At 48.4% G+C, this 22,227-nt stretch overlaps 1 protein-coding gene across 1 annotated transcript in view; it reads left to right on the plus strand.

Moving 5' to 3' along the window:
- LOC138650860 (msx2-interacting protein-like) overlaps positions 1 to 22,227 on the plus strand; it is a 71,288-nt gene that overhangs the window by 25,571 nt on the left and 23,490 nt on the right. Inside the window, exons 3-4 of the mRNA XM_069740708.1 lie at positions 3,346 to 3,714; positions 4,526 to 4,741. Of these exons, the coding sequence (XP_069596809.1) occupies positions 3,346 to 3,714; positions 4,526 to 4,741 (585 nt within the window). The remainder of the gene's footprint in view (positions 1 to 3,345; positions 3,715 to 4,525; positions 4,742 to 22,227) is intronic.

Raw genomic sequence — 22,227 nt, forward strand, 5'->3', positions numbered from 1 at the left:
TTCCCTGCCTCTCCTCCCCCCATCACATTACCTGCCTCTCCTCCCCCATCACATTCCCTGCCTCTCCTCCCCCCATTACATTCCCTGCCTCTCCTCCTCCTCCCCATCACATTCCCTGCCTCTCCTCCCCATCACATTCCCTGCCTCTCCTCCCCCCATCACATTCCCTGCCTCTCCTCCCCCATCACATTCCCTGCCTCTCCTCCCCCCATCACATTCCCTGCCTCTCCTCCCCCCATCACATTCCCTGCCTCTCCTCCCCCATCACATTCCCTGCCTCTCCTCCCCCCATTACATTCCCTGCCTCTCCTCCCCCCCATTACATTCCCTGCCTCTCCCCCCCCCCATCACATTCCCTGCCTCTCCTCCCCCCATTACATTCCCTGCCTCTCCTCCCCCCCCCCCCCATTACATTCCCTGCCTCTCCTCCCCCCATCACATTCCCTGCCTCTCCTCCCCCCATCACATTCCCTGCCTCTCCTCCCCCCCCCCCCATTACATTCCCTGCCTCTCCTCCCCCCATTACATTCCCTGCCTCTCCTCCCCATTACATTCCCTGCCTCTCCTCCCCCCATCACATTCCCTGCCTCTCCTCCCCCCCCCCATTACATTCCCTGCCTCTCCTCCCCCCATCACATTCCCTGCCTCTCCTCCCCCCCCCCATTACATTCCCTGCCTCTCCTCCCCCCATTACATTCCCTGCCTCTCCTCCCCATTACATTCCCTGCCTCTCCTCCCCCCATCACATTCCCTGCCTCTCCTCCCCCATTACATTCCCTGCCTCTCCTCCCCATCACATTCCCTGCCTCTCCTCCCCCCATTACATTCCCTGCCTCTCCTCCCCCCATCACATTCCCTGCCTCTCCTCCCCCCATCACATTCCCTGCCTCTCCTCCCCCATCACATTCCCTGCCTCTCCTCCCCCATCACATTCCCTGCCTCTCCTCCCCCATCACATTCCCTGCCTCTCCTCCCCCATTACATTCCCTGCCTCTCCTCCCCCCCCCATCACATTCCCTGCCTCTCCTCCCCCCATTACATTCCCTGCCTCTCCTCCCCCCCATTACATTCCCTGCCTCTCCTCCCCCATCACATTCCCTGCCTCTCCTCCCCCCATTACATTCCCTGCCTCTCCTCCCCCCATTACATTCCCTGCCTCTCCTACCCCCATTACATTCCCTGCCTCTCCTCCCCCCCCCCCCATTACACTCCCTGCCTCTCCTCCCCCCCATCACATTCCCTGCCTCTCCTCCCCCCATTACATTCCCTGCCTCTCCTCCCCCCCCCATTACATTCCCTGCCTCTCCTCCCCCCCCATTACATTCCCTGCCTCTCCTCCCCCCCCATTACATTCCCTGCCTCTCCTCCCCCCCATTACATTCCCTGCCTCTCCTCCATCTCATTCCGCGCCTCCTTCCCGCCATCACATTCCGCGCCTCCTTCCCGCCATCATATTCCGTGCCTCCTTCCCGCCATCACATTCCGCGCCTCTTTCCCTCCCCATCACATTCCACGCCTCCCCCAATTACTTTCCTGAAGGCTGCGCCATCCTATCTTGCTGAAGGGTGACACCGCCGCCCTGGGCACTGCTGTTGTCACTGCTTGTCGTCCCCTCTCCTGGTCCACACCACTCCTCCGTTACTCGATGCTTCTCTTCACTGGTGTCTGCTGCTCTTCAGTCCATCTTCTGGCGTCCGCAGCCTGTTCTCCTCACAACACCGGCATAACTGGTCCTGTGATGGAGTATGAGTTGAGTTCAGCGGATAGCACTGGGCTATAATAAAATGGTGCCCAGCCACACCTCCAGCTATGAATTGGGCAGCCCACATGGGCGTACACAGCTGATATGGCGGTCTCCCATGCCAAGGGGCTGCTGTGCTTGCAGATTGTAAATGTCGTGCTGCGACCTTTACAGACCGGCAAAGTAAAATGGCAGTGTCACGATTCACACCGTGACTGTCACCCCTACGTCACGGATCGGGGTGACTTTAGGCCAACAGACGGCTATCACATGTGCAGGGGGCTTATCTTAGTTATCCCTCCACTGCTACAATGTGATGAAAAAAAACACACAAGTCTATGGACCTCTTAGTTTACAGCAGGGGCTTATTCTAGGTATCCCACTGCTCTTCAATATACCACGAACTGCAGGGATTTATGTATATCCTGCTTACAGTTCCACTTGAACTTGCAGCTCTTTGGCGCCCCCTTACTCTAAGGTCAGATGAGGTACTGCACCCTGGGTAATTAGTCGCCAGAAAGGCTGCCTGCTATGTACTGGCTATTGGGCACGCTGCAACGACGCGATAACTACTCCCGCTCAGGCAGGAACAATAATTATCAACGCCGCAGTCGCTGCAATGACTCCCAAAGGCAAAGCACAAGGTATGCTGCCACCAGCTCCGATTAAACGGGTCTGAAGCTAACCCAAAACAGCAGCGTATTTCCCTTCAGAAGACTTGGGGTACGTTTTAGAACAGGAAGAACGAAACTAGTAATTTATATATTTTACTCCGAAAGATTGGGCAGTGTTTATAGAAAATATTACAAGGATGTTACAATATGAGACAATTGAAAATATGTACAAGGTAAATTATAAAATAACATGGAATAAAGAAGAAAGGTAAAACTCACATGTTCTCCGTTCATTTCAGGCAAAACCATGCTGCAGGCAGAGCTCCCAAATATCCCAGTGCATAGTACAGCTCCTCAGGCAAAAAAAACTCAGACTCCTGGCTGGGTTAAGTGTGGGGCAGTGAATATCATTAACCAGCCCTTTAGTGATGTCCCAAGGCTGGAGTATATAAACTCCAGCCTCAGGACATCACTAAAGGGCTGGTTAATGATATTCACTGAGGTCAGAGATCTTTATCTTTTCAGACCCTGGAGACAAAGAAATTCCTGACTGAGAAGGGAGGGACCACAGGTGTCTTTGCAGGATTGGTCACCTGCAGTGTAAGGCCCCACCCTGCTCACACACAAGCTTCAAGTTACCCCTTGTCTGCCATAGGGCTGGTTTGTTGTATTCAGGGGGGAGGGGAAAGAGAGGAGGGGGGGGGGTACAGCTGCCATGCTTTTGGGACCATGGTCAGAAGAAGTGCAAAAATCCTTCAGCTATGGTTTTGACATTATCGTGACATGCATTTTCCTCACAGGCAGCATTAAAAAAAAAAAATAATAAAAAAAAAATCACACAGAACATAAATCCTATATAATACAACTTGTTTTGTAACATTCTTTTATTATTTTTTTTAACTATAAAAACTCGGCACCTTCCCTTTAATTGTATTTTTGTATTTCTTTGTGATGGGAGACTGATCGTTCCTCCTCTTTCTTTAATCACAGGGCTTCTGATACATCGGAGCCTTCTCATGGGCACCATGAGTGGGCACGACACTTTTATCTGGGTTACTATCCTGACCCACTTGGTCGGACCTTACATGGAATATACTCTAATTCTTCGCGGAGTCCAAGCCGTATTGACTCTTCACGAAAGGAACGAAGCAGGCGCCGTAAACGGAAGTACCGCCGCAGCCGGAGCCGCTCGCCTCATTCATCCCGGTCAAGGAGTCGGTCCCCCCAGCGGCTGGCCAGCCGAGCATCCAGGCCTGCAAGATCCCGCAGCGGCTCACGGAGTAGATCCTCTAGTAGTGATTCTTTCAGCAGTACTGATTCGCGCAGCAGTAGTAGCAGTAGAAGTACCACTAGTGACAGGTAGGTCTCGCCACAGCTGTGCTTGGGTTATATCACCGGCTTTTATCTTGTCACTTTATTTGCTTTGGTGAAGCTTTGATGACAACTTCCACGCGAAGTTAGTAAATGTCCTTATATTATTACTAAATCTAAAGTTTAATTGTTTCTTGCAGTGATTAACATTTGTATTATTCTGCTGTCGCTGTTTAAAAAAACACCCAAAAGGTGACGACCGGATCGTCCACTGTATCTGTAAGGGTTTGTCCACACGTTGCGTAATATTTCTGCACCATTTCTGCATTTCTTGGCAGGAAAAAACGCTCAGAGGATCGACTTGCTGCAGATTATTTTTTGCACAAAATCTGCAAGTCAAAAATAAGCAATGTGTGCCTGACATATCAGGTTTCTCATTCACTTTGCTGGCATCAAGTTTTGCTGCAAATCCGGGCAGAAAAAACGCACCAAATCTGAAAGCAATGTGTGGTGCAAAAACGCTGACAAAATGCAGGTATCAGATTTTGGTGCCGAAACCTGAAGTGGAATCAGATTTTTTTTCTTTGTTTTTTTACACACTAAACTTTATCAGCATGAACAAGAGATAGATATACCATGACAGAAACGCAACAAAACTCGCTTTTTTATGCAAGTTTCTTTCTGCCAAAAGTGCAGATTTGCCTGTGGGGAAAAATGCATCAAACACACAACATGTGAACATAGCCTAAATGTTGCAATTTTTCAGCGTGTGGCGCTTGCAGGGAGTGTGGCGCTTGCAGGGAGTGTGGCGCTTGCAGGGAGTGTGGCGCTTAGGATGATATTCTGTGCTATTTCACAGTGATAATTACCGGACTAACACTTCACGAAAGGCACGAGGCAGGCGACCTAAACGGAAGTACCGCCGCAGCCGGAGCCGCTCGCCTCATTCATCCCAGTCAAGGAAGCGGTCCCCCCAGCGGCTGGCCAGCCGAGCGTCCAGGCCTGCAAGATCCCCCAGCGGCAGCGCCTCACGGAGTCGATCGTCCAGTAGTGATTCTCTCAGCAGTAGTGACAGGTAGGTGGCGCCACAGCCGTGCTTAGGTTATCTTATGGGGATTCATCTTGTCACTTTATTGGCATTGGTGATTATACAAATTGTCAATTCGGAGAGGAAGAGAAGTAGATCTCCAGCGCCACCTATTGGAAGTAGCAATCCTACAAGTCAATGTTAACCCTTTAACCAGCCTTGTCACATGACTTGGGATAATAGCCAAACCAGAATCTCAGTTTGCAGACACTGTGTTTCGGGATTCTGCCCCTCGTCAGTGCAAAGCAGAGATCTGGTTTGGTTGGGTGAGAGGCGTCCGAGCGATATCCAAGAAGTATCGTTTCTCCTTGCGGAGAGTGACATGATAAGCATGCCGAGATGAGGAGACTTAAAGCCGCAATGCTCCTCTGGGAAATATGCTAATTATGCAAATTGTCTCTAATTGCATTGGTGCAACTTTGAAGACAACTTCTACGCAGTTAATAAATGTCCATATATTATTACTAAATCTAACGTTTACTTGTTTTCTTACAGTGATTAAAATTTTTATTGCGCTGCCGTTGCTTAAAAAAAAAAAATGCCCAAAAGGTGAAAACTGACAACCGGATCGTTCACTGTATATAACGAGTTGTGTTTTATCAGCATGTGGCTGCTGAGGATGATGATCTGTGCTATTTCACGATCGTTCTGTGGACGTGGTGTTCATCGGTCTAAACTGCCTCTTGAATGACTGCTGATCATCTTCTATATATGCTAGCCACCTTAGGGAGAGACCCAAGTTGGGCTAAATGTAGCGGGACGAAAGAGACCGAAAAGCCCTCTACTCAAAGGAAATACATAGTGGATGCTTTCCTGAAACGGAAAGTACTTGCAAGCAGCATAATACAAAGAATAGCAGGTTTACCCAGAATCCTTTGCAGTAGGCGGAGCTATGCAAATCATCTCTTTCCACCCCTGTCTAATCCACAGCGCTTGGAACCGCCAAGCGTGCAATGCTGCGGATTAGTTTCTAAATTTACACAGCCAACCAATTCCTACCTGTGGACACGTGTTTCGGGCTTTAGGCCCTCATCAGCACAGGGCTGGAATTGGTTGGCTGTATGGAGTGGGGCTCGGTGAGCAAGCGATACATACATGCTAGCCACCTTAGGGAGAGACCCAAGTTGGGCTAAATGTAGCGGGACGAAAGAGACCGAAAAGCCCTCTACTCAAAGGAAATACATAGTGGATGCTTTCCTGAAACGGAAAGTACTTGCAAGCAGCATAATACAAAGAATAGCAGGTTTACCCAGAATCCTTTGCAGTAGGCGGAGCTATGCAAATCATCTCTTTCCACCCCTGTCTAATCCACAGCGCTTGGAACCGCCAAGCGTGCAATGCTGCGGATTAGTTTCTAAATTTACACAGCCAACCAATTCCTACCTGTGGACACGTGTTTCGGGCTTTAGGCCCTCATCAGCACAGGGCTGGAATTGGTTGGCTGTATGGAGTGGGGCTCGGTGAGCAAGCGATACATACATGCTAGCCACCTTAGGGAGAGACCCAAGTTGGGCTAAATGTAGCGGGACGAAAGAGACCGAAAAGCCCTCTACTCAAAGGCTGTGTAAATTTAGAAACTAATCCGCAGCATTGCACGCTTGGCGGTTCCAAGCGCTGTGGATTAGACAGGGGTGGAAAGAGATGATTTGCATAGCTCCGCCTACTGCAAAGGATTCTGGGTAAACCTGCTATTCTTTGTATTATGCTGCTTGCAAGTACTTTCCGTTTCAGGAAAGCATCCACTATGGATCATCTTCTAGAACTTGATGTTTGCGGTCGTGTGCAGGGCGTCTGTCGGCACAGGATGACTGTTCAGGCCAAGTCCGAGCGCTCGGGGCATTTATTAGCTGCGCCTTCCCACCTCCTTGTCCTCTGCTCTGTGGAACCAGAGCTGTCGATCAGAGGAGAGGAGGGAACGTGGAGATGGATGGAAAAACCAGCCTGCGGGGAGGTGCACCTAAATCTCCGGGAACGCCATGATGCCACGAGCGACTGTGCTTGGTTTGGACAGTCGTTCCGTGCTAATGTCCTCTGTTGGATGCCGTTGGTCACTTTGCACCATTCATGGCTTTTGCTGTACGTTTATCTTGTAGATTATTATTATAGCGCCATTTATTCCATGGCGCTTTACATGTGAGGAGGGGTATACATAATAAAAACAGGTACAATAATCTTGAACAATACAAGTCATAACTGGTACAGGAGGAGAGAGGACCCTGCCCACGAGGGTTCACAATCTACAAGGGATGGGTGAGGATACAGTAGGTCCCTGGACCAACTCTGAAAACGAACTCCCAACTCAGCAGGGGTGAAGATGTGCCCTCTGTCGAGAAATCACTGAGTAATGATATGCACTCTATTCCCAATTATTCACGTTTTTGGAAGCCCCCAGACAAAGGCATTCCTTGGGCAAGGGGAGGGGGAACGAGTGGCTTTACACGATTGGTCACCTGCAGTTCAAAAGCCCACACCCTGCTCACACATTAGTATCAAGTTGATACTAATGATAATGTGTGCAAACTGTAAAGCGCTGCGGAATATGTTAGCGCTATATAAAAATAAAGATTATAGATTATTAAGTTGCACAGTGTCTCTGCCATAGGGCTTTGTTTGTGGTATGAGCTAATGCAGGGAGGGGGGGGTTGAAGCTGCAGTGTGTGTGTGGAAAGCCATGTAACCTTCTGAAACTAAACTCACAATATGACTCTCCACCCGTGCACGTTATAGTGCATCTCACCCTGCACACGTTATAGTGCATCTCACCCCGCACACTGTATAGTGCATCTCACACCGCACACGGTATAGTGCATCTCACCCCGCACACGGTATAGTGCATCTCACCCCGCACACTGTATAGTGCATCTCACCCCGCACACGGTATAGTGCATCTCACCCCGCACACGGTATAGTGCATCTCACCCCGCACACTGTATAGTGCATCTCACCCCGCACACGGTATACTGCATCTCACCCCGCACACGGTATAGTGCAGCTCCCCCCCTCGCACACGGTATAGTGCAGCTCCAATCCCCCCCTCCCCCCCCCCCCCGCACACGGTATAGTGCATCTCACCCCGCACACGGTATAGTGCAGCTCCCCCCACACATGGTATAATACAGCTCCCCCCCACACACACACACTGTATAGTGCATCTCTCTCCCCCCACACAGTATAGTGCAGCTCCCTCCAACACACGGTATAGTGCAGCTCCCTCCAACACGCGGTATAGTGCAGCTCCCCCCACACATGGTATAATACAGCTCCCCCCCACACACACACTGTATAGTGCATCTCTCTCCCCCCACATGGTATAGTGCAGCTCCCTCCAACACGCGGTATAGTGCAGCTCCCTCCAACACGCGGTATAGTGCAGCTCCCCCCACACATGGTATAGTACAGCTCCCCCCCACACACACACTGTATAGTGCATCTCTCTCCCCCCACATGGTATAGTGCAGCTCCCTCCAACACGCGGTATAGTGCAGCTCCCCCCAGACACGCGGTATAGTGCAGTTCCCCCCAACAGAGTATAGTGCACCCCATGTGTGGGTGAAAGCTACTTTTGAGGCACAGTGCAAAGCTCAAAAGGGAAGGAGCGCCATATAGTGCAGATTTTACGGTTTGAGGGTGCCATAACCCACTGGGAGAACCTCTGAGGTACCAGAACAGCAGGACTCCTTATAAGTGACCCCAGTTAACAAAATACACCTCCTGATGAATTAATCTGGGGGTGAAGTGATCACTTTGTCACCATTGTTGGGTCACAGAATTTTATACCATTGTGTGAAGTGAAGAAAAAATAATTTTTGTGGTAAAAATGTAATTTTGTTTTAGCCCCAGATTTTATATTTTCACACAAGAAGTTGGTAAAATTGGCAGCAGAATTTGTCCCACAATTTGTGCTGAATGTAGAAATACCCCATATGTGGCAGTACAGTACTGCTTGGCCATACGGAGAGTCTTGGTAGGGATAGAGCGCTGTTTGCCTCCTGGAGCGCAGATTTTCCCAGAATAGTTTACGGACTCCGTATACAGAGCCACTAAGTGCCAGAGGGCAGAATCTCCCCTTAAGTGATCTTATTTTAGAAATGTGTAGTCCAGCCAAATGTGAATGCTAAAGGTGGCTTAAGCACACTGAGGCTCAGAAGGTGGGGGGGCGCATTTGAATTTGGGAGGGCAGAATTATCTGAATTTTTTAGGGGCAATGAGCCATTTTGCATTTTTCAGAGCCTTTGTGCTACCAGTAATGTGGAAGCCCCCTATATTTATGTTAACAGATGACCGACCTGAGTGACGGCTTGCATTTTTGTGGATTGAGTTGAAGCTTTTATTGGGAACATTTTTCATAATATTTGGGATCACATTTATCCTGCGGTCTACGCTGAGCTCTTACTTTGGGGTTTCTGAGTGATGTGACAGATGAAACCTCCTCCAAGGGATCCAATCACTGTAACGAGGCAGCAGAGTTACTCTGGACTCTGTTGAGCGGTGTCGTTCCTTTCAGAGGTGCACAAAACTATGGTGAACTGCGTTTTTATGCACGCCTAAAAAGCCTGACACCGCCGGATTCCATGTCCTTTGGCGTTCAGTGCCTCATTATAGGGAATCTTCCGCCCACAGTTCTGTCTGTATCATTCATTTCACAGATGTACATGGAAACCCCAGTGCAGAGCGCAGGATAAATGTGCACCGAGTGTTACTGCGATCTTTGGGAGGCAGAATGAACAAATCCACAGCAGGTGAAGAATTGGTTTTATTTACGCAGTTTCTCGTTTTTCTGGGTCTGTGCTATACCAGATTTACAGTATATCTGTTTTTTTTTGTTGTTATTTTAGGGCTGCTATCACACACTAAGGCTATGTGCACACGTCCGGAATTGCCGCGGAAGTTTCCGCGGGTAAAACGCATGCGGAATTGGCATGGGTTTTCCCGCTATACACTAGCATTTTACAAGCGATCTCTAGCATCGCTTGGAAAACTGATTGACAGATTGGTCACACTTGTCAGGCATAGTGTTTAACAAGTGTGACCAAACTTTTACTATTGATGCTGCCTATGCAGCACCAACAATAAAAAGATCTAACGTTAAAAATAATTTTAAAAAATCGTGATATTCTCACCTTCCGGCAGCCCTGGTATCCTTCCCGCTTCTCGCAATGCTCCCGTTCCCAGTAATGCATTGCGACAATGACCCCAGATGATGTAGCATCTCACGACACCGCTACGTCATTACCGCGAGGCATTACTGGGAATGGGAGCATCGCAAGGAGCAGGAAGACTGCTGGGGATGCCGGAAGGTGAGAATATCACTATTTTTTTTCTTTTCTTTTTTTTTTTCTTTTACAAGTATATGGTTCCCAGGTCCTGGGGGAGAGTCTCCTCTCCTCCACCCTGGGTACCAACTGCACATGATCCGCTTACTTCCCGCATGGTGGGCATAGCCACATGCGGAAAGTAAGCGATCAATGCATTCCTATGTGTGAGGAATCCCCACGATTCCGCACAAAGAATGGACATGCTGCGTTTTTTTTCGGGAATGCGATTCCGCTGCGGGAAAAAACGCAAAGTGCACAAAATTGCAGATTGCATTCTAATAGGATGCTTTAATGTATGCGGGTTTTTTGGCGGTTTTATCGCGTTTTTTATAGCGGGAAAAAAACACGAAAAATCCTGAACGTGTGCACACAGCCTAAAAGATTTTGTTTTTTCTTTTTTTTTTTTTTGCGAGGAGAAGTTTTTGCAGCACCATATTTGACTTATAATTTTCCCATATTTCAGCCCACAGTCATGTGATGACTTGTTTTTTGCAGGGACAAGTTGACTTTTTTTCATTGTACTATTGGTACCATTTTTGGGCACATGATCGTTTCGATCGCTTTCTATTCCTGTTTTTGTGGAGTCAGAATGAACAAAAAACAGCAATTCAGTAATTTATTTATTTTTCGCCTTTCTGCATGTGGTAATTAATAATACTAATCATTTTATTTATATAGCGCCAACATATTCCGCAGCACTTTACAATTAAGTGGGGGAGATGTACGGACAATAAATTCGGTACAAGTTAAGACAATTTAAACAGTGACATTAGGGGTGAGGTCCCTGCTCGCAAGCTTACAATCTACAAGGAAATGGGGGGACACAATAGGTGAAAAGTGCTCGTTATTTCAGGTCTGGCAATTATAATAAATAGGGATTTTCATATAAAGCTGCAGGATCTGCTCATCAGCCCGTGTGTTTAAGTGCAATTAAAATTGATAAGGCTGCTTCATTCTTCTGGTCACTATCATTACAGCGATACAACATTTATATAGGTTTTGGTTTTTATTTTTTTGTTTGTTTTAGTTTTTTAGGATTTGGCTAGTGATGAGTGAGTATACTCATTGCTCGGGTTTTCCAGAGCACGCTTGGGTGATCTCCGAGTATTTGACTGTTCGGAGATTTAGTTTTTCTTGCTGCAGCTGAATGATTTACATCCGATAGCCAGCATAAGTACATGTGGGGATTCCCTAGCAACCAGGCAACCCCCACATGTTCTTATGCTGGCTATCGGATGTAAATCATTCAGCTGCGGCGATGAAAACTAAATAATAATAATCTTTATATAGCGTCAACATATTCCGCAGCGCTTTACAGTTTATCGGTTTCAAACATAACAGTCATAAGTAACAACGTTAACAATATAATAATTAAAGCACAATAAGCCGCCCCTGCTCGTGAGAGCTTACAATCTACAATGAGGTGGGGGAGATACAAAGCACAGGTGTGTATTTACAATGATGGTCAGCCATCTTCAGAGGGTGGGAGATAGATGGAGTTGGTGAATGGGCTACACACACACATTAAAATGACTTTGATTACTGAATGTGGTAGGCCACTCTGAACAAATGTGTTTGGAGGAAACGCCTAAAACGATGCAAATTGTGGATGGTCATATCTTGGGGTAGAGCATTCCAGAGGATTGGCGCAGCACGGGAGAAGTCTTGGAGTCGGGAGTGGGAGGTACGGATTAGTGCAGAGGTTAGTCGAAAGTCATTTTCAGAGCGCAGCGGTCGGTTAGGCCGATAGACAGAAATGAGGGAGGAGATGTAAGGGGGCCGCACTGTGGAGAGCTTTGTGGGTGAGAACAAGTACTATGAATTGTATCCTGTAATGAATGAGCAGCCAGGGTAACGACTGGCGAAGAGCGGATGCATCTGAGTAATGATTAGCCAGATGGACGACCCTGGCTGCTGCATTAAGGATGGACTGGAGAGGGGAAAGTCGAGTTACGGGGAGGCTAATTAATAGAGCATTACAGTAGTCCAGGCGGGAGTGGATCAGGGCGACAGTGAGGGGTTTTGTTGTTTCCATGGTGAGAAAAGGACGGATTCTAGAGATGTTCTTTAGGTGTAAGCGGCACGAGCGGGCAAGAGATTGTATGTGGGAGGAGAAGGAGAGATCGGAGTCAAACATAACACCCAGACAGCGCGCCTGCCGCCGGGGTGTTATTATGGTGCCACCCACGGAGAGGGAAATGTCAGATTTAGGGAGGTTAGTAGATGGTGGGAGCAGAAGAAGTTCAGTTTTGGAGAGGTTGAGTTTCAGATAGAGAGCAGACATGATGTTGGAGACTGCGGACAGTCAGTGGCGTTCTGTAGTACAGCGGGGGTAAGGTCAGGGGATGACGGGTATAGTTGTGTCATCAGCATAAAGATGGTACTGAAAGCCAAATCTGCTGATGGTCTGTCCAATTGGGGCCGTGTAGAGGGAGAAGAGAAGGGGGCCAAGGACTCAGCCCTGAGGTACCCCGACAGTGAGAGGAAGAGGAGATGAAGTGGAGCCAGAGAACAGAACACTGAAGGAGCGGTCAGAAAGGTAGGAGGAGAACCAGGAGAGAGCAGTGTCCTTAAAGGGAACCTGTCACCCCCGTTTTTTGAGATTGAGCTATAAATACTGTTAAATAGGGCCTGCGCTGTGTGTTCCTATAGTGTATGTAGTGTACCCCGATTCCCCATGTATGCTGAGAAATAACTTACCAAAGTCGCCGTTTTCGCCTGTCAATCAGGCTGGTCAGGTCGGGAGGGCGTGGTGACATCGCTGGTTCTTCCTCAGCTTTACGTTGGTGGCGTAGTGGTGAAGACACAGCGCGCGATCTGCGCTGTCATCCCTTTCGTCGGTGGGGGCGGCCATCTTCCTGGGGCCGCGCGTGCGCAGATCGAGTGCTCTGCTGCACGGGGCTTCAGGAAAATGGCCGCGGGATGCCGCGCGTGCGCATTAGAGATCGCGGCGGCCATTTTCCCAAAGCCGAGATGCAAACTCGGCTTTGGGAAAATGGCCGCCGCGATCTCTAATGCGCACGCGCGGCATCCCGCGGCCATTTTCCTGAAGCCCCGTGCAGCAGAGCACTCGATCTGCGCACGCGCGGCCCCAGGAAGATGGCCGCCCCCACCGACGAAAGGGATGACAGCGCAGATCGCGCGCTGTGTCTTCACCACTACGCCACTACGCCACCAACGTAAAGCTGAGGAAGAACCAGCGATGTCACCACGCCCTCCCGACCTGACCAGCCTGATTGACAGGCGAAAACGGCGACTTTGGTAAGCTATTTCTCAGCATACATGGGGAATCGGGGTACACTACATACACTATAGGAACACACAGCGCAGGCCCTATTTAACAGTATTTATAGCTCAATCTCAAAAAACGGGGTGACAGGTTCCCTTTAATGCCTAGTGACTGGAGCCTAGAGAGTAGGAGACGGTGGTCAACAGTGTCGAATGCTGCAGAAAGGTCGAGAACAATGAGCAGAGAGTGGTCACCGTTACATTTTGCTGTCAGAAGGTCATTGGTCACTTTGATGAGTGCCGTCTCTGTCGAATGTAGGGGGCGGAAACCGGACTGTGAAGGGTCTAGGAGGGAATGAGTAGAGAGGTAAGGCGGAAGTAGATCAGGCGCTTCAAGTGTTTAGAGATGAAGGGGAGATTGGAGACCGGTCTGTAGTTTGTGCAGGATGGGTCAAGTGCGGGTTTCTTTAGTAATGGAGAAAAGATAGTGTTTAAAGGAGGACGGGAAAATGCCAGAGTAGAGGGAGAGATTAAAGATTGTAGTTAGGCGAGTTGTGACGGCTGGAGAGAGAGACTGGAGGAGATGAGAGGGAATGGGGTCAGTAGTGTATGCAGTCGGACGAGAAGAAGAGAGGAGCCTGGAGACTTCTTCTGTGATGGGATCAAATGCGGAGAGTGAGCCAGGAGAGATGCAGGGAGGGATGGGAGTCACTGCACTTGGTGTCTGGGAGCGGATTTCCTGATGGATGTTGTCTTATTTTCTCTATAAAGTGGGAGACCAGGTCATCAGCACAGATGTCTGTGATGGGGGCTTGTGCTTTTGGCCTGAGAAGGGAGTGAAAGGTGTCAAAAAGTTTCTTGGGGATGTTGGATAGTGAGGAGATCAGGGTGGTGAAGTAGATCTGTTTGGCGAGGTGAAGGGCAGAGTTATAGGTCCCTAACATAAATTTGAAGTGTATGAAGTCTTCTGGTGTGCGTGTTTTCCTCCATAAGCGTTCAGCACACCTAGAGCATCGCTGGAGAAATCGGGTTTGCGATGTGAGCCAGGGCTGTTTCACTCTTTGTTTGGAGGTTCTGAGGGTGAGGGGAGCTACTTGGTCCAGGGGGCTTCTAAGAGTGTCATTGTAGTGATGTACAGCCAGATCAGGACAGGAAAAAGAGATTGGGGACAATGATGAGTGTAGGGAGTCTGAAAGTGTATGAGGGTTAATGGCGTGTAGATTTCTGAATGTGTGGTAGGTAGGAGGGTGCTGGGGTGAGCGAGGATTTGTGACCATGAAGAAGAGAATGTTGTGGTCAGAGGGGAAGTTATCTAGGTAGGAGATTGGACAGAGACCAGGTCCAGGGTGTTAACGTCTTTGTGTGTTTCAGAAGTTGAGAGCTGTGAGAGGCCTAGAGAAGTGGTTAGTGATAGAAGCTGGGATGCAGATGTGGAAGTGGGGCCGTTTATGGGGATGTTGAAGTCTCCCAGGATAAGGGTTGGGAGTTGACCTGAAAGGTGCATTGTGGGGACAGGAGTATGCCGACTCCACCACCAGGTCTCCGAACACTAACAAATACTTGGAGGTCACCCGAGCATGCTCGGGAAAACCTGAGTAACGAGTACACTCGCTCATCACTATTTTTGGCTTTTACACAATAAAAACTTTGATAGTAAAAACATATTTTTTATTGCTTTATTCTGAGATCTATAACTTTTATTTTTCCACTGATGGAGCTGTAGAGAGGCTTGTTTTTTGTGGGACAAGATGGCGTTTTCAGTTATGCTATTTTTACATTCGTCTTTTTGATTGTGTTCCACTTTTTCCAAGCGGTATGATAAAGCATTGTTGGCGACTTTTTTTTTTTTCGGCATTCACTGAAGGGCTTAACTAGCATGACATCGTATTGTTACGGACGCAGCGATACCAACATGTACTTTTTTTGTTTATTTTTTATTTTTACATAACTGTGTATTTATTAGTGGAATTTTTTATTTTGTAATTTATTTATTTTTTCCTTTTTTTTTTTTTTTTTTTTTTACCCCTTCCCGACCTGTGACACAGCGTATGCGTCATGAAAGTCGGTGCCAATCCGACCTGTGACGCATATGCTGTGTCACAGAAAGATCGCGTCCCTGCAGATCCGGTGAAAGGGTTAACTCCCATTTCACCCGATCTGCAGGGACAGGGGGAGTGGTACTTTAGCCCTGGTGAAATATTACAATCCAGCCATGGCCGATGCTGCAATATCATCGGCCATGGCTGGAAACACTTATGTGCCCCCACCCCACCGATCGCCCCCCCCCAGCCCCCCGATCTGTGCTCCGTCCCGCCGGCCTCCCGGGGTCCGTCCGTCTTCTTTCCCGGGCGCCGCCATCTTCCAAAATGGCGGGAGCATGTGTAGTGCGCCCGCCGAATCTGCCGGCCGGCAGATTCGTTCCAAAGTGAGTTTTGATCACTGAGATATAACATATCTCAGTGATCAAAATAGTAATTTTTCCACAGAGGATTTGATAAATCCGCAGGGCTAAACCGCTGTGGATTTATCGCGGATTTACCGCGGTTTTTCTGCGCATTTCACTGCGGTTTTACAACTGCGATTTTCTATTGGAGCAGTTGTAAAACCGCTGCGGAATCCGCAGAAAGAAGTGACATGCTGCGGAATGTAAACCGCTGCGTTTCCGTGCAGTTTTTCCGCAGCATGTGTACAGCGATTTTTGTTTCCCATAGGTTTACATTGAACTGTAAACTCATGGGAAACTGCTGCGGATCCGCAGCGTTTTCCGCAGTGTGTGCACATACCTTTAGAATTAGGCTATGTGCACACGGTGCGGATTTGGCTGCGGATCCGCAGCAGTGTTCCATCAGGTTTACAGTACCATGTAAACCTATGGAAAACCAAATCCGCTGTGCCCATGGTGCGGAAAATACCACGCGGAAACGCTGCGTTGTATTTTCCACAGCATGTCAATTCTTTGTGCGGATTCCGCAGCGTTTTACACCTGTTCCTCAATAGGAATCCACAGGTGAAATCCGCACAAAAAACACTGGAAATCCACGGTAAATCCGCAGGTAAAACTGTTGTGAATTCTGTGGCAGAGCTCCCTCTTGTGGTCACAAGTGGTACTTCGGCTGATTCTCTCTGTGAGCTTCAGTTGGTGGAGGAAAGTGGTACTGCGGCTTCTGAGTTTCCTTCCTCAGGTGATATGGTGAAGTCGTTAGGTGCTACCTTATTTAACTCCACCTAGTGCTTTGATCCTGGCTTCCAGTCAATGTTCTAGTATTGGACCTGTTTCCTCCTGGATCGTTCCTGTGGCCTGCTGCTCTGCATAGCTAAGTTCCTCTTTGCTATTTGTTTGCTGTTTTTTTTTCTGTCCAGCTTGTCAATTTGTTTTTTCTGCTTGCTGGAAGCTCTGGGACGCAGAGGGTGTACCTCCATGCCGTTAGTTCGGTACGGAGGGTCTTTTTGCCCCCTTTGCGTGGTTTTTGTAGGGTTTTGTGTTGACCGCAAAGTTACCTTTCCTATCCTCGCTCTGTTCAGAAAGTCGGGCCTCACTTTGCTAAGTCTATTTCATCTCTACGTTTGTCTTTTCATCTTAACTCACAGTCATTATATGTGGGGGCTGCCTTTTCCTTTGGGGTATTTCTCTGAGGCAAGGTAGGCTTATTTTCTATCTTCAGGCTAGCTAGTTTCTCAGGCCGTGCCGAGTTGCATAGGGAGCGTTAGGCGCAATCCACGGCTGCCTCTAGTGTGGTTGGTTAGGATTAGGGATTGCGGTCAACAGAGTTCCCACGTCTCAGAGCTCGTTCTTGTTTTTTGGGTTATTGCCAGGTCACTGTATGTGCACTGACCTCTATGTCCATTGTGGTACTGAATTACCTTTCATAACAGTACTGGAAGCCAAAAGTACTAATGATTCTCAATAGAGGGAAAAAAGAAGTTCTGAGACCATTTTTTCTTCTTTGCACTGTGTTTTGCCTTTTTTTTCCCCTAGACATTTGGGTAGTTCAGGACACAGCTGTGGACATGGATATTCAGGGTCTGTGCTCTTCATTGGATAATCTCGTTATAAATGTACAAAAGATTCAAGATTTGGTGGTTCAGAAGCCTATGTTAGAACCAAGAATTCCTATTCCTGATTTGTTTTATGGTGATAGAGCCAAGTTTGTGAATTTCAAAAATAATTGCAAACTGTTTCTGGCCTTGAAACCTCGCTCCTCTGGTGACCCAGTTCAACAAGTAAGAATTGTTATTTCTTTTTTGCGTGGCGATCCTCAGGACTGGGCATTTTCCCTTGCGCCAGGGGATCCTGCATTGAGTAATGTTGATGCGTTTTTTCTGGCGCTCTGATTGCTGTACGATGAGCCTAATTCAGTGGATCAGGCAGAGAAGAATTTGCTGGCTCTGTGTCAGGGTCAGGATGAGATAGAGGTATATTGTCAGAAATTTAGAAAGTGGTCTGTACTCACTCAGTGGAATGAATCTGCGCTCGCAGCTATTTTCAGAAGAGGTCTCTCTGAAGCCCTTAAGGATGTCATGGTGGGATTTCCTATGCCTGCTGGTCTGAATGAGTCTATGTCTTTGGCCATTCAGATCGGTCGACGCTTGCGTGAGCGTAAATCTGTGCACCATTTGGCGGTATTACCTGAGCTTAAACCTGAGCCTATGCAGTGCGATAGGACTTTGACCAGAGTTGCACGGCAAGAACATAGACGTCTGAATGGTCTGTGTTTCTACTGTGGTGATTCCACTCATGCTATCTCTGATTGTCCTAAGCGCACTAAGCGGTTCGCTAGGTCTGCCACCATTGGTATGGTGCAGTCAAAATTTCTTCTGTCCGTTACCTTGATCTGCTCTTTGTCATCCTATTCTGTCATGGCATTTGTGGACTCAGGCGCTGCTCTGAATTTGATGGACTTGGAGTATGCTAGGCGTTGTGGGTTTTTCTTGGAGCCCTTGCAGTGTCCTATTCCATTGAGAGGAATTGATGCTACGCCTTTGGCCAAGAATAAGCCTCAATACTGGACCCAGCTGACCATGTGCATGGCTCCTGCACATCAGGAGGTTATTCGCTTTCTGGTGTTGCATAATTTGCATGATGTGGTCGTGTTGGGGTTGCCATGGCTACAAGTCCATAATCCAGTATTAGATTGGAAATCCATGTCTGTGTCCAGCTGGGGTTGTCAGGGGGTGCATGGTGATGTCCCATTTCTGACTATTTCGTCATCCACCCCTTCTGAGGTTCCTGAGTTCTTGTCTGATTACCGGGATATATTTGATGAGCCCAAGTCCGATACCCTACCTACGCATAGGGATTGTGATTGTGCTATCGATTTGATTCCTGGTAGTAAATTCCCAAAAGGTCGACTGTTTAATTTATCTGTGCCTGAGCACGCCGCTATGCGGAGTTATGTGAAGGAGTCTTTGGAGAAGGGGCATATTCGCCTGTCATCGTCGCCATTAGGAGCAGGGTTCTTTTTGTAGCCAAGAAGGATGGTTCACTGAGACCTTGTATAGATTACCGCCTTCTAAATAAGATTACGGTTAAATTTCAGTACCCTTTGCCATTATTATCTGATTTGTTTGCTCGCATTAAGGGGGCTAGTTGGTTCACCAAGATAGATCTTCTTGGTGCGTATAATCTTGTGCGTATTAAGCGAGGCGATGAGTGGAAAACTGCATTTAATACGCCCGAGGGCCATTTTGAGTATCTAGTAATGCCATTCGGACTTGCCAATGCTCCATCTGTGTTTCAGTCCTTTATGCATGACATCTTCCGAGAGTACCTGGATAAATTCCTGATTGTGTACTTAGATGACATTTTGATCTTCTCGGATGATTGGGAGTCTCATGTGAAGCAAGTCAGAACGGTGTTTCAGGTCCTGCGTGCTAATTCTTTGTTTGTGAAGGGATCAAAGTGTCTCTTTGGTGTCCAGAAGGTTTCATTTTTGGGGTTCATCTTTTCCCCTTCTACTATCGAGATGGACCCTGTTAAGGTCCAAGCCATCCTTAATTGGACTCAGCCGACATCTCTGAAAAGTCTGCAAAAGTTCCTGGGCTTTGCTAATTTTTATCGTCGCTTCATCTGCAATTTTTCTAGTATTGCTAAACCATTGACCGATTTGACCAAGAAAGGTGCTGATGTGGTCAATTGGTCTTCTGCTGCTGTGGAAGCTTTTCAAGAGTTGAAGCGTCGTTTTTCTTCTGCCCCTGTGTTGTGTCAACCAGATGTTTCGCTTCCATTCCAGGTCGAGGTTGATGCTTCTGAGATTGGAGCAGGGGCCGTTTTGTCGCAGAGAAGTTCTGATTGCTCGGTGATGAAACCATGCTCCTTCTTTTCCAGGAAGTTTTCGCCTGCTGAGCGAAATTATGATGTGGGCAATCGAGAGTTGCTGGCCATGAAGTGGGCATTCGAGGAGTGGCGTCATTGGCTTGAAGGAGCTAAGCATCGCGTGGTGGTCTTGACTGATCATAAGAACTTGACTTATCTCGAATCCGCCAAGCGCTTGAATCCTAGACAAGCTCGTTGGTCGCTGTTTTTTGCCCGTTTTGACTTTGTGATTTCATATCTTCCGGGCTCTAAAAATGTGAAGGCGGATGCTCTGTCTAGGAGTTTTGTGCCCGACTCTCCGGGTGTATCTGAGCCGGTGGGTATCCTCAAAGAGGGAGTAATTGTGTCTGCTATCTCCCCTGATTTGCGGCGGGTGCTGCAAAAATTTCAGGCTGATAAACCTGATCGTTGCCCAGTGGAGAAACTGTTTGTCCCTGATAGGTGGACGAATAAAGTTATCTCTGAGGTTCATTGTTCGGTGTTGGCTGGTCATCCTGGAATCTTTGGTACCAGAGAGTTAAGGCCCCGTCACACATAGCGACGCTGCAGCGATACCGACAACAATCCGGATCGCTGCAGCGTCGCTGTTTGGTCGCTGGAGAGCTGTCACACAGACCGCTCTCCAGCGACCAACGATGCCGGTAACCAGGGTAAACATCGGGTAACAACTAAGCGCAGGGCCGCGCTTAGTAACCCAATGTTTACCCTGGTTACCATCCTAAAAGTAAAAAAACAAACAGTACATACTTACCTACTGCTGTCTGTCCCCGACGCTCTGCTCTGCACTCCTCCTGTACTGTCTGTGTGAGCACAGCGGCCGGAAAGCAGAGCGGTGACGTCACCGCTCTGCTTTCCGGCTGACCGACGCTCACAGCCAGTACAGGAGGAGAGCAGAGCACAGCGCCGGGGACAGACAGCGGTAGGTAAGTATGTACTGTTTGTTTTTTTACTTTTAGGATGGTAACCAGGGTAAACATCGGGTTACTAAGCGCGGCCCTGCGCTTAGTAACCCGATGTTTACCCTGGTTACCAGCGAAGACATCGCTGAATCGGCGTCACACACGCCGATTCAGCGATGTCAGCGGGACCTCAACGATCAAAAAATGGCCCAGGCCATTCTGACACGACCAGCGATCTGACAGCAGGGGCCTGATCGCTGGTACGTGTCACACATAGCGAGATCGCTACTGAGATCGCTGTTGCGTCACAAAACTTGTGACTCAGCAGCGATCTCGCTAGCGATCTCGCTATGTGTGACGGGGCCTTTAGTGGCTAGATCCTTTTGGTGGCTGTCTCTGTCGCGGGATGTGCGTACTTTTGTGCAGTCCTGTGGGATTTGTGCTCGGGCTAAACCCTGCTGTTCTCGTGCCAGTGGGTTGCTTTTGCCCTTGCCGGTCCCGAAGAGGCCTTGGACACATATCTCTATGGATTTTATTTCAGATCTTCCCGTCTCTCAAAAGATGTCAGTCATTTGGGTGGTCTGTGATCGCTTCTCTAAGATGGTCCATTTGGTACCCTTGTCTAAATTGCCTTCCTTCTCTGATTTGGTGCCATTGTTTTTCCAGCATGTGGTTCGTTTACATGGCATTCCAGAGAATATCGTTTCTGACAGAGGTTCCCAGTTTGTTTCAAGGTTTTGGCGAGCCTTTTGTGGTAGGATGGGCATTGACCTATCCTTTTCCTCGGCTTTCCATCCTCAGACTAATGGCCAGACCGAACGAACCAATCAGACCTTGGAAACATATCTGAGATGCTTTGTTTCTGCTGATCAGGATGACTGGGTGTCCTTTTTGCCTTTGGCTGAGTTCGCCCTTAATAATCGGGCCAGCTCGGCTACCTTGGTTTCACCATTTTTCTGCAACTCTGGGTTCCATCCTCGTTTCTCTTCAGGGCAGGTTGAGTCTTCGGACTGTCCTGGTGTGGATACTGTGGTGGACAGGTTGCAGTAGATTTGGACTCATGTAGTGGACAATTTGACCTTCTCCCACGAGAAGGCTCAACGTTTTGCTAATCGCAGACGCTGTGTGGGTCCCCGATTTCGGGTTGGCGACTTGGTTTGGTTATCTTCTCGTCATATTCCTATGAAGGTTTCCTCTCCTAAGTTTAAACCTCGTTTTATTGGTCCGTATAGGATTTCTGAGGTTCTTAATCCTGTGTCTTTTCGTCTGACCCTTCCAGATTCTTTTTCCATACATAACGTATTCCATAGGTCATTGTTGCGGAGATACGTGGCACCCGTGATTCCATCTGTTGATCCTCCTGCCCCGGTTTTGGTGGAGGGGGAGTTGGAGTATATTGTGGAGAAGATTTTGGATTCTCATGTTTGTAGACGGAAACTCCAGTATCTGGTTAAGTGGAAGGGTTATGCTCAGGAAGATAATTCCTGGGTCTTTGCCTCTGATGTCCATGCTCCCGATCTTGTTCGTGCCTTTCATATGGCTCGTCCTGGGAGCTCTGGTGAGGGTTCGGTGACCCCTCCTCAAGGGGGGGGTACTGTTGTGAATTCTGTGGCAGAGCTCCCTCTTGTGGTCACAAGTAGTACTTCGGCTGATTCTCTCTGTGAGCTTCCGTTGGTGGAGGAAAGTGGTACTGCGGCTTCTGAGTTTCTTTCCTCAGGT

This window comes from Ranitomeya imitator, chromosome 10 (genome assembly GCF_032444005.1).
Source record: "Ranitomeya imitator isolate aRanImi1 chromosome 10, aRanImi1.pri, whole genome shotgun sequence".
Lineage (NCBI taxonomy): Eukaryota > Metazoa > Chordata > Amphibia > Anura > Dendrobatidae > Ranitomeya > Ranitomeya imitator.